Genomic DNA, 13,572 nt, shown 5'->3' on the forward strand with positions numbered 1-13,572 from the left:
GGATCTTCCCGGACCAGGGCACGAACCCGTGTCCCCTGCATCGGCAGGCAGATCTCAACCACTGCGCCACCAGGGAAGTCCCTGATATACTTTTTTACCCTTTTTTATACCTGACATTTTGTATTTGACATATTTTTTGTATGCATCTGGCCTAGCCTAATTTATCAATTCTATGGCATGTTTTTTTCACTTAACATCTCTGAAATTGATATACATCTTCCGGTTGATGAAATCTTAAAATTATAATTGACGGTGTTTTTTCTGATTTAGTGATATAAAAAGAAGGGCTGTTTGCATCCTATAATGAAGGGCATCTTAGACTTACTGTAATATAATAAGAGATATTAAATAAAGGCTATATGAATGAATAAATGAATGAAGAGCAATCATAGCCCTCCTCAAATCACATTATTATTCCTACTTACAACTTAGCTGTTCTGCATCATAGACACTGTGGCAGGGCAACAGCTGAGTATTATTCTTTATTTATGCTGGGCTTTCCTAGAGATAATAAACTCGTTCAAATTATTCTTAATCATTTCTTTCTGGACTGAGGTGATCTGTTCCCTATGCTTTTCTTCCAGGTGAGATTGATCTTCACATCCTCTCCAAAGTGCAGGCTCAATACCCAGGAGTTAGTATCAACAATGAAGTTGTTGAACCAAGTGCTGAACAAATCACCAAGTACAAAGGTACCTGTAACCCATGGTGCTGTACATCAAATTCTATTCTGAAAGGCCTGTCATCCCAAATGCGTCCCTTCAATCATTAACAACATAGCTGCTGTGGTATATTTTTTGTAAGCTTTTTGAGAGAAGAACCTGATTAATTTGTTTTCTTGGCAGGAATGACTAAACATCTCAGAATATAAATAGTGATTAGAATTGCCCCCCCCCCTTTTTTTTTAATGACTCTCCACCCCTCCCCTGGTCATCAACTATTATTTTTGATATTTATTCTCAGAGAAGAGTCATTAATTCATTCAGAGGTATTTAAACAGAATCCCTGCCCTTAAAGAGCTTACGTTTCATTGCTTACAGCAGGAATCAGGAAACTTTTCTTTAAAAAAGGGCCAAATAGTAAGTATTTTAGACTTAGAAGGCCACATGGTCTCTGTCACAGCTAATCAGCTCTGCCACTGAAGCCCAAAAGCAGTCACAGACAATACATACACTAATGAGTGTGCGTATGTTGCAATAAAATTTTATAAACACTAAAATTTGAATTTTATATCATTTTTACCTATCATGAAGTATTATTCCTCTTTTGATTTTGTTCAACCATTTAAAAGTATAATGGTACAAGATAGGAAAGAAGCATGAAATCAGAAAGTAGTGCATATTTTTAGCTTGCAGTCTATTTTAAAATAGGTGGTGGGAAGATATGGCCCATGCCATGGTTTGCTGATTCCTGAGTTACAGAATCATATCACCTGTCTTACATCAATTTTCCATTGATAAAATTCACCAGTTGATTTCCCATTAACATTGAGATAGTAGTACCTATGTCTGATCAGGATTCTCATAATTATTTCTTATTGACTCCATTCTCTAATTTCATTTAACACTAGAGGAAAAACTAGGATGAACTCTTTGGTCTTCTGGAGATTTATAAAAAAGAAAAATGTACTTTATATCTATTATGTATATAACACTGATTGCATTAAAATTCTAAATGGAAATGGGTTCTGAATTTGCAGTTAAAATTGATGGTGTGCCACCTTTTCTCTGTATTTTAGAGCTTGTGGCCAAGACATCAAACCTCGAGAACATAAAGTTTACTTGGCATAAGGAGACATCATCTGAATATCAAAAGAGAATGATGGAGAAAAAAGAACTTCAGAAGTGGGACTTTATTCATATGATTCAGGTGAGAAATATTTATTGCTTTATACTCTCAGAAGAAAGATTTTTCAGAAATATTTCAGAGTACCTAATATTTTAACTTTAAAAAGAAAAATGAAAATCTGATTTCTGATTTTACAAGTGACCATTATCTGTCCAAATTGAAGTTAAAGATGTTGACAATACTAAGAGATTCTCTGTAACATTTAAAAAGCCAGTCTTCTCTATGCAAAATACCCCCATAGTTACTGATTTTTTTCCAATGCTGGCTTAACTTTTGTGGGATTGAAAGTTCATAGATAGTAGAGCGTACCATACCCTAACACAATTCTCCAGTAACTCTAATGGTCTGGATGGACCAACATCCCAGAGGTTTTCTGAATCCTCTTGCTTTTGCCTTCTTTTGATGACCTGGCTCGTGTGCACGTGACAGAAGGGCAGGCTAGATGATTTCTCAGGTCAACAAAGTGTTACTGACATTAGTCAGTCATTACATAGGAATTTATTTCCATGGTCCAGCACTGATAGGGTATTTCTTAGAAATACGATAGTGTATTTCTTGGAAAGGGGGAGACAATTCAGTAGGTGGTATGGGGACATACTTCCAGAGGTCACTGACGTATCTGGATAGCATACAGGTATATAGGCTTTGGGTGTTGGCTACCATTAGAAGATATGTTTATTTTAGAAATACCACAATGAACAACAAGATGCTTTTTTGCTTTCTATAGTCCACAAGCACAGTCATCCCAAAGGAATAAATTTTTTTTAATCACAGGAAGAAATGACTCCAAGATCAGCATTATCCAGGCAATCCTACATCTTTGCTTTCTTAGCAGACAAGATCTTTTGCCTATAAGGGAGTGCTTAACATTGCTCAGCAAACCTATGTTCCTCTACTAGACTTACTTTCCCACCTTCTCCTACAGCTGGCCCTTGAACAACACAGGTTCGAACTGCGTGGGTCCACTCATGTGTGGATTTTTTCAATAATAAATGCTACATGACTGGATGCAGAACCCCAGAAACAGAGAAACTGCATATAGGGAGGGCCAACTCTGTGTTATGTGTGAATACTTGTGCACAGAGTGTTGGCGCTCCTGACCCCTGCCTTGTTTAAGGGTCACACCTATATAACTATTTCATCCTCCCTCTCTCTCCTGGCACCTCCTGTAATTCCCTCCTCCACTGCTCATTTCCAACTGATGACCTCACGTCCTATTCTGTAGCAAAAGGAGAAACCGTCAGGTAGAAAATCATCTTTCACTCTCCAAATTTACAAACATAGCTACACCTGTACGCGCCGTGTCTTTCTTTCCTCTTATTACAGAAGCCTCCCTTTATCAAAAGCCAATTCCTCCACATATGCTCTGGGTCCCATTCTTATAAAACTCTTATATGATGTTGCAGCTTCAGAGATCATTCTCCAGTTTCTCTCAAAAGCTCCCCGTGGGTTCTCTCTTTCTTATAGCGACTCTGCCCCCTCTGCATTAGTACTCTGCTCCTCTCCATCTACTCTGCAGTTTTCTGTGCTATTTCTCTGTCTCTTCATTGCTCCCTGCATTCTCGTGACACCCTTCAACATAATATTCATAATCAACTGCAGAGATTCTGTGTCTGCATCTGCTATGTCCCACCTCCTCTCTTCAGCCAGGTCATGTCATGGATTGTTAGCGATCTTGTGGATTAGCTGCATCTGGGTGCCTGTCTATGGATGGTCCCTGTGATGAACAGCATGGAGTGACATGATACTAAATAGGGCCTGTGATGCTGCACAAGCCGTGTGCAGCTCCACTGTATTTCATTCATTTGTGTGAGAGGGGCATACCTTAGGTTGTTTTTCCTTTACGCAATAAATTCTATCATGGCATCTACATAAAACATTGAATTCTTGTTTAAGAGAGCTGAAGATGAGATGTAAGAAGTGTCTATGGGGTAGATTCCAGGGATGTAAGTCCTTAGGGAAAATTTTCTACTGCCAATGTTTAATTCCAAGCTCTATCTGTGTTGGGTGGAAAGACCTCTCCCTGCACTTCACCAGAGATGGTTTCAGTTATTAAAAATGGGTGGGTTTACTTCACTCTGGGTCAGAAAGAGAAAAACAAATACCGTATGCTAACACATATATATGGAATCAAAAAGAAAAAAGCTACCGATGAACCTAGTTGCAGGGCAGGAATAAAGAGGTAGACATAGAGAATGGACTTGAGGACACGGGGTGAGAGGGGGAAGCTGGGGCGAAGTGAGAATAGCATCGACATATACACACTACCAAGTGTAAAATAGTTGGCTGGTGGGAAGCAGTAGCATAGCACAGGGAGGTCGGCTGGGTGCTTTGAGACCACCTAGAGGGGTGGGATAGGGAGGGTGGGATGGAGGGGATATGGGGACATAGGTATGCGTATGGCTGATTTGCTTTGTTGTGCAACAGAAACTAATACGGTATTGTGAAGCGATTAGACTCCAATAAAGATTTTTAAAAAAAAAAAAAAAAAGGGTGGGCTGACTCCTAACACCCTGGGACCACGCATGTAACTTTAGGCTTTATCCAGTCCATTTCCCTAGAGAATCTGTCGACATCAAAGCCTGTCACATTTTCCATGATTTTAAAAAAAGCATCTGTGAGCTTACGGTGAAGCTAGTGCAAAGGGCTTAATTTTAAAGCAACGCTCCATGAAATGGAATGTTTTCACGGTGCCAGCACCATTTTTGCCCAGAACTACTAAAACTCAACAAATATAGAGTGAGCATTAGAATTCAGTGCCCCCATGTGGAATGCAAACTGTCTCGAGCTATAAATGTCTGTGTTAATGAAGCCAGAAAGAGTAAAGTTTAAGCTGTTTGACTCTAGTTGAGTAAATACCATAGTTTCCTCTCTCCCCAAATATTTACTCACACTATTATTCTATCTCTATATATAACATCTTTAATTTTTAAATTTCTTAAGTGTTTTGTTGAATAAAAATCCACTCAACTTGAACATCAAACCTTCTAGTGAGTATTTAGTCCAAGCAACAAAGACAATGACATAGAAAAGCATCTCGTTTCTCTCTTCCTTCATTTCTAGATGCTGTATTATGTAAAAGACATCCCAGACACCCTGAAATTCTTCCATAGTCTCTTAGCTACCAGTGCTAAGATTCTCATTACTCTTGTGTCCGGTAAGTTATTTTCCTTCAGCCTGAATTTTAAAACAGTGATAGAGCATGGATGCATGTGTTTGAAGGCAGCTGGTATATTTCATCTTCATTACGAAATTCTTGATTTGGCTTCTGATCAGAGTCAATTAATTAACACAGTATTAGGAAAGTCCTTCACAACAGCTTTCAATTTAGGAGTTCCAGGGGAATTAAATGTCTGTTTACTTCTTTCTCTCGGGAAAAATATATCCTTGTTGTCTCTCTATAAAAAATATTTATTTAACAAGCAAATACAACTGATAAGAATGTTTTTAACGAGACTAAAAATAATAAATATTTCTATTTACCTCCTTTTTGTCTCTTGAATGTCTTGCTCTTCTGTGATGTTTATTAATAAATATCAATAAAATAAAGGTTTAAATATTTGGGACACTATCATATTTGATTAATTTGCATTTCTAGAGCCAGTATCAATGTTGTTCATTTAGGTTTTCTCAAATAACTATCAAAAATGGTCCACTTGGGCTTCCCTGGTGGCGCAGTGGTTGAGAATCCGCCTGCCGATGCAGGGGACGCGGGTTCGTGCCCCGTTCTGGGAAGATCCCACATGCCGCGGAGCGGCTGGGCCCGTGAGCCATGGCCGCTGAGCCTGCGCGTCCGGAGCCTGTGCTCCGCAAAGGGAGAGACCACAACAGTGGGAGGCCCGCCTACCACAAAAAAAAAAAAAAAAAAAAAAATGGTCTACTTGTTTTGTTTTGTGTTGTCGTGTTATTTTCCAAAGAAGGCATTTGATCATGTCATGTTGTTTCCAATGATACAATAAGTACCACACAGAGAACGTAAGTAAATAGATTAGCAAATGAAACACTGACATTGTTGCATTCATTAATTCATTACTTCTTTCATTCAGCAGTCTTTGTGGGTTGTCCACACAGTGCTAGGCAGGTTCACTCCACGTACACAGCAGCCTCTATCTCCCTAAGATCATACCAGACCCCATACTCAGAAACCATTATGTCGCAAAATTCATTTATTCTTTTTTTTTCTTTATAAATTTATTTATTTATTTATTTTTGGCTGCACTGGGTGTTTGTTGCTGGCCGTGGGCTTTCTCTAATTGCATCCAGCGGGGGCTACTCTTCGCTGTGGTGCACGGGCTTCAGTAGTTGTGGCGCCAGAGCTCAGTAGCTGTGGCTCATGGGCTCTAGAGCGCAGGCTCAGTAGTTGTGGTGCGTGGGCTTAGCTGCTCCCCAGCATGTGGGATCTTCCCGGACCAGGGCTCGAACCCATGTCCCCTGCACTGGCAGGCGGATTCTCGACCACTGTGCCACCAGGGAAGTCCTCATGTATTCTTAAATATGAGGAATGGCTTTAAGGATGGCAAACATAGCTGTTGCCTATAATCCTGGGTTTGAACTCATGTGGGAGTTTGGCAAATGAGAGTTCCTGTACACAACCTCTTCTCTAAGGGAACATTTGATATACTATTTTTATCTCAGGTTAGTTAAAAATACTCATTTGTGTGGGAGAGTTCTATCTTACCATTTAGAAGGACTTCTGTAAACTGGATGTTTCCCACCAACCTCTCTCTAAATTAGGACACTTGGGTAAAGCACTTTGTACTGCATTTAGGAATACAGAAGTAAATTTAGTTATCAACACTGAGGGCAGTCTATTCTTGATAATCTGTATCAATAATAAAGAAACAGTGTTGCAGACAGAAATAGCAATTCATCCAGTAGTCATATATGTTTGATTTTAGGATATATTTCATATCAAATGCAGATCCACTGTTATATATATTTGGTTTATGTTTAAATATTTTCAGAAGGCAAGTATCTGAGTGTCAGAAGGCAGCTCTCTATGAGTATATGCCTACCAATAAGCAAAAGCCAGCCTAAGGTTTAGAAAGTGGCATGAGCAGTCTACACGCAACTGAGAATAGACTAAGTGCCCTTATGGATACAGTATTCTGCTGGCTACATCATGAATACGTTAATAGAATCCATGGTTTATTGGCATCAGGATATGTGCAAACCAAAACAGGCCCAGTGAAATGCACGATGATACATAAAATCAAGAATGCTGAGGCACTTCCTAGCTGTGTGAACTTGGTCTGTGAGTCTTAGTTCATGCAAGGACTATTTCCAGATAATCATACCTACATAATATGGCATCTATGCATACATGTAGTTCACATGTACTATGTCTATATACATTCATGGGGAAAAAAAAATCAAAGAAAGGGAGTAAAAGAGCAAAAACCAGTTAGCTTTCATAAAAAAAGGTATTTTGAGTCAAAACTTATTCATTCTGTAGTTTGACGGTGGAGATGTTTTACTAACTTTTTCAGCACACAGCTTACAATTTTTCATTACTGCACACAGCGTGGGAGGCAGGCATCCCAAAGAGGAAAACACTGGTAACACACAACCGTCTTAACTCCCGTGCTCTTCCTAAGATACCAGCTGCTCACTTCCCCCTTCTACCCCTCTTATTTGTTACCTAGAGCAGTTTAACTCCCTTTGGCTCTGCCTCTCTGACCTAGATAAACCTGTGCACCTATAAACCCATCTTAACAACAGTATATTTCTCTGAGATAAATTCTGTTGGCGCCTCGGTGTATGGAAGTGCCTATGGTCTTGTTTTTTAAAAATAGCAAGAACTGCTTTGTCGCATTAATAAAGCCGATACAAATATATGGGTCAACTTTCACGAAAATAGAGCATAGTCAATTTCCAACAGTGAAAACAAAGTTAATCACAAGAACTTTCTAATCAGATTTGTTTTACATCATTGTCAATTAACATGTATAGAATTGATCCACATTTTTATTAGTCACTTTTTCATTTGATGATATCACTGCAAATCCATATCTGCCAGACCAGTCTGTGGATAGCAGACAAGTTTGGGAAAGCTCCCCAGGTCATCTGGGGTGCCTGATCAACTTCCTCCCTTACCGCTGTAGAAAAACCATTACCCTAAACTACCTTCTCAGCCCCAACTATAATTCTTGAAACCCCATTCTTCATACTTGCCCAATGAAAATATTCCTTAAACTTGAATATTACCCTAAAACTTGAAACAAACTACACCAAAATGGTTCACACTAGGCTCTGTTTATATCACCTTTGTTACAGTCACTTTCTAAATGGAATTTGTTTCATAATTACCCAGAAGTGAAGAAGCCTGTTTGTGTATTTCCTCTCTTTCGGGGCAATACTGTCATCCATATAGCCTCAATGCAATACAGCAAACTGAGTACTCGATGCCAACAGAGTCAGACAAGCCTAGAACTAGTCACTAAATTAAATTTCTAAGGACACTCATCAAGCCAGTATCTCACCTAAGTACATAATGGTATGTTTGGATTAACGTCTTGCTCTAAAAAGTCATCTTAAATATGCCCCACAGCTAAGGCTTCTGCCTGTCCATCCGAGTCAGACACTGACCTGTTACTGAACTGATGCATCCTCTCTGAATAAACTGAATTACTCAGTTATTTGAGCACCATATGGACACCCATTTTTTTTTGCAATATATTAGATTCTAAGATAATGAAATATGAGGTCAGTTTCTAGATTTAATTATGCAGGGCACCTAGCCTGGTTAAGGTGACAGGTGTATTCAGCATATTCAAACACAGCCTACACTCTTGGTCCCAAGCTGACTGTATAGGACAGTCATGTAGATTTGGTTCATTCAGCTTTTACTGAGCTCCTCTAGTTGGTCACTGCTAGGCTCTGGGATTGCAAAGATGACTGTTACTCCTCTGCCTTTGAAAGGCTCCTAATCTAATGGAGGATTCAGACATGTACATAGTTTCAAAAAGGTGCTAATTTCTGATCAGAGGCAGATAGGGAGTTTAAGGAGAGTTCCTGGAGAGCAGGAGGCTCTGCCTCTTATCTCTAGTCCCAGATCTTTGCAAAACCCTTGGCACCTAGAAAAAGACACCCAGTGAATGTGTTTGAATTGAACTGAATAATTGTTTATTATTTCTTCCTTTATACTATCCCAACTACAACTAGTTCTGAATATCCATTCAAAAAAAGATACCATGTTTTAGCTAACATGATAGACATGGAATAAGAGAATACAGAAAGTTCTGGAGATTTGAAGATGGATTTAATAAACAGGAATAAAAGGCTCAATAAAGAAGATACACGTATTCACACGCACACAGTGCATACCGAAATAGGCAGAACAGAGGCTTTCCTCTGGTTCCTAAGTATTCATTAAAGAATTAGCCCAGCTCAGTAAATATTTATTTATTTATAACAAACAGAAGTTCCTGATTATAATGATAGAAGATTTGATTTGGGGATGAAAAAGAAGAGAAATAAGAAGAGGTGGATTTTTAAAATGAGGAGTATCCCACACCAGAATAACATTAGTGGCATGTTTTTCTGCAAATGTAGTAGCCAGGCATTCGTTGTGAGCATTGCTAATTAAAATGCAACTTATCTGGTTACAGGAGATTAGCCAGGAGATCAGTGACATTTCCTGTCTTGCCCTCTCCTTATCTAAGGAAAGAGGCAAATCATGGTGTGTTATTTTTAATACGGGGGCGGGGTGGGGGGGGGGGCGCGGCCCGCGGGGGCGGGGTGGGGGGGGGGTGAAGGACCTGGTTTATATCATGTTGAAAACAAAAGTAACACCATATGTTGTACCCACCAAGAGCCATTATGATAATGTATCAGTCAGAAAGTTTCTAATTGCTTAGCTCAGAAATGGCACTGAGTCACAGAACACTGACACCAGCAAATTCTCTGCAATTAGTGTTTGGTTCTTTTTTCTCTGCCAGGGTGAAAAAATAATAATAATAATGATAACAGAGCCTTTCCTCAACCACTGAAATATTTATTTTCTTGTAGTCTTGTTTGCAGGCAAATTCTTATTTAGGCAGTCACTGTCTTTGGAATGAAAGATTTTTGTAGTACATGCTCATGACCCTCATTTTTTTTTTTCACTGAACTGAAGTTTTATTTTTTTCTGCTTCATTCCAATTCCACCTTCTTCTAGAGCTTATCCTGTAGTTATAGTTCCCTCTTCTGAAATATTAGTAGAACATCAATTATCTAGGCTATTTATTATTTACCATTTTCTGCCTTGGTTATTCTCTTTTGTTGAGTTAAATCAGGAGACTTTAGCCAAGCCCATGGATGAGGCCAACGTCCTATAATTATATGCAGAATTGTGTGGCTATATAGTGCTTGTATACTTTTCTGGAGAGTCCGATTACTTCCATTACATCATAAAGGAGCTTTCGGAACCAAAAAAATTCATGCCTTTGAAACCTGAACTTTTAATCCTGGAAACTCATAGAGTTGTAAGTTCTCTCTTATATTGCTTTGGCCAAGTCCAACTTAATTTCCTAACACTTCAGCAGTGTTTACTATGTGCCAGTCATGGTTCTAAGTGCCTTACTTTATTAACTTGGTGAATCCTTGGAACAATCCTATGAAGACATTCTATTATTATCCCTGATTTATAGATGACAAAACTGAGGCACAGGTTCATAAAGCTAGTAAGAGGAAAAGCCAGGCTTCACACTCAGAAAGTCAGGCTTTAGAGACCACTCTTAATTGCTGCACATATCCACTATCTCTGTAACAGCCCACTATTAGATGCGTATATTAGAAATTCCATAAATAGCTGTTCTTTTGTTTTGATTTATTAGTATTATTACAGATTTCTGAAAAGCAAATTTGTTTTTTTCACATTCTCAAGATTACAACCAGTGGAAATACATTATCAAAGTAATTCCATATAATATTCATTTATTTTGTAAGTACTTATTACACATCTGCCATGTGCTTACCATTGAGCAATGATTCACTTCGATTATCTCATTTAATACTTGCAGCTGCATTTGAGGTAAGTATGGTTATCTCTATCTTATAGATGAGAAAACTGAGGTTCTGAGAGACTAAATACCAAACCTCATCTCATTCATGAAGTGTCAGAACAGTCCAACCTATCTCTCCCACAGATGCTGTATCTCTTAGCTTCTACACTGGGCCAGGTTTTCAATTAAATACAACATACACTGCTAATATATCTTCTAAAGCTGGGGACAAAATTTTTAGGACTCACCCTAGTTGTTGCAGTCCAAGGCAGCACCCTGTAATTGTATAGACATGAGAGGCTACCCCATCTTTGGTTTGGGTAAACTATCATTGTATTTGCTGTGCTCTTTCTTTCTATTTCAATTTTTACTCGTAGACCCTTTCCTCTGAACCAGACTAACATAAACAACTGCCTTCCTCCTATCACCACCTGAATGTCCAACGGTTATTTCAACCTTATGTTTCCAAAACCAGATGCCTGATAACACATTTAAAAATGTTCCTCCCTTGTTCTTCCCATTTCCAATAATGGCAATTTTTTCTTTTCAGATGCTTGGGCCAAAATGACTGGGGTCATCACTGATTCTTTTCTTTCTTTCACTATCCAAATTATTATTGTTAACAATATCCAAATCATTAGCAAATGGCATTGGATCTAGGAGTGTAATATATAAAAAATTCAACCACTTCTCATCACCTCCAATCTTGCTGGTGCAACGTAACATCATCCAGCACCCAGATTATTGCAGTAGCTTTCTTACTGTTCTTCCTTCTCTGTCCTTACACCCCTATAGTCTATTCTCAATAGAGAATAGTCCATCTGTGTGGCCAGAGTGAACTTATGAAAATGCAAATCAGGTTAAATCACTCTAATATTGTGTTGTCCAATATGGAAGCCACAGTTGGCTACTGAAAGTGAAATGAATTAAGACGAACACTTAAAATTCACTTCCTTAGTCACACTAGCCACAGTTTACATGTTCCATAACCATAAAGTGGTTAGTGGCTACGATACTGGACAATGCAAATATGGAACATGTCCAAGAGTCCAGAAAGTTCTATTAGACCACACTACAATGGCTTCTCATCTTTTTCCATATGATTTAGCACCCAATCTACTCCTCACCATCACCCATACAACCACCTCTCCTTCCATGCTCCCCTCTGTTCACTCAATTCCAATCTCACTGGCTTCCTGGCTAGTTCTTAACATGCCAAGCCTGTTCCTGCTTCAGGTCCTTTGCAATTGCTCTTCTCTCTACCTGGAGTAATCTTCTCTCTGATATCTGTGTGGATTGCTGTCATGTCTCTGCTCAAATGTCATATTACTAGAGAGACTATCTACGACCACCCTATATAAAACAGCAACCCATCCAACTCTTTGATTCCCCCTTATTCCTTGCTCTGATTTGTTTTTCATTAGCACTCTGCACCATCTAATATATGATTTATTTACTTATTTATTTAACTTTCTCTCCTCCCACCCCCTTCACTCCTTGAACTGAGCTACACAAAGGCAAGAATTTCTTTGTTTTAAATTGACTGCTCTATTCCAAGCATCTAGTGTACTGGTTGGCAGAGTAGGTAAAGGAAAAGAATAATAACTGAAAGCATGAATTTTGTTCTGTTGCACAGGAACCAGTGGCTGGGACAAGCTATGGAAAAAGTACGGATCTCACTTATCCCGGGATGACCTCTGCCAGTATGTCACGTCATCTGACCTCATGCAGATGCTGGACAAGTTGGGGATTAAGTATGAGTGTTATGACCTTCTGTCCACCATGGACATATCTGACTGTTTTATTGACGGCAATGAAAATGGAGACCTACTTTGGGATTTTTTGACAGAAACCTGCAACTTTAGTACAACAGCACCACCTGATCTCAAAGCAGAAATTATGAAAGATCTGCAAGAGCCTGAATTCAGTGTAAAGAAAGAGGGAAAGGTTCTTTTCAATAACAGTCTGAGTTTCATAGTGGTTGAGGCATAAATATCCACCATGAGAATGTATTCAAAAACTATAGTTTGAACAATTTTGATCATTCACTTATTTGTGTATTAAAATTATAAATATATCTCATAACATAAACAGAGCATTTTCTCTGATATGTAAAATCTAGAAAATCCCAAGATATTCTTGGACTTCCATGTGGAAGTCACATGGGATAAGACATTGCTGGTCTTATCCCATCCCTTCTATCGGTAAAGAGACTACATGCTGTCTACATACCACATAATCTGGAAAAATGAGACAACTAAGTTTCACGGACTTATTGACAATAAAATCCTTTCCATTTGTTGATTATAATGGAATTTCCTGGAATACTAATAAAATATGTGCTATGGATTTTTAAAATACTAGTAAAGTATACGCTTACTGATACCTTGGACATTAAGAAAGCATATATATGTTTATTGATTTTTCCCCTCTGTGAAGAAGTATTTCTCTATGTGTATTTCTTTATTGTAGTTTCTTACTTTTATAGGTTACTCTAATTAACTTTGTCATGTGTTGTCATTTCCCCCCACTTTGTTTTCTCTTTTAATTTTGTCTATGATTTTGTAGTGTTTTGTTTGTTTTCTGCTATACTGAAGTTTTTCAACTTTATTCAGTCAAATTTAGTTGTTTTCCTTTTTTTAATTTCTGGACTTCTGACACATTTTAAAAGGCCTCCTAAAACCAAGGTTTTAGAATATTAACATATTTAATCATAATAATTTCATAATTTCACTGTAAA

At 38.4% G+C, this 13,572-nt stretch overlaps 1 protein-coding gene across 1 annotated transcript in view; it reads left to right on the forward strand.

The window, feature by feature from the left end:
* The window catches only part of HNMT (histamine N-methyltransferase), a 36,452-nt gene extending 23,262 nt beyond the window's left edge, over window positions 1–13,190 (forward strand). Inside the window, exons 3-6 of the mRNA XM_059052339.2 lie at window positions 585–692; window positions 1,739–1,869; window positions 4,912–5,005; window positions 12,469–13,190. Coding sequence (XP_058908322.1) covers window positions 585–692; window positions 1,739–1,869; window positions 4,912–5,005; window positions 12,469–12,824 — 689 coding nt within the window. The 3' untranslated portion in view covers window positions 12,825–13,190. The remainder of the gene's footprint in view (window positions 1–584; window positions 693–1,738; window positions 1,870–4,911; window positions 5,006–12,468) is intronic.
* The last annotated feature ends 382 nt before the right edge of the window (window positions 13,191–13,572 follow it).

This window comes from Kogia breviceps, chromosome 2 (genome assembly GCF_026419965.1).
Source record: "Kogia breviceps isolate mKogBre1 chromosome 2, mKogBre1 haplotype 1, whole genome shotgun sequence".
Lineage (NCBI taxonomy): Eukaryota > Metazoa > Chordata > Mammalia > Artiodactyla > Physeteridae > Kogia > Kogia breviceps.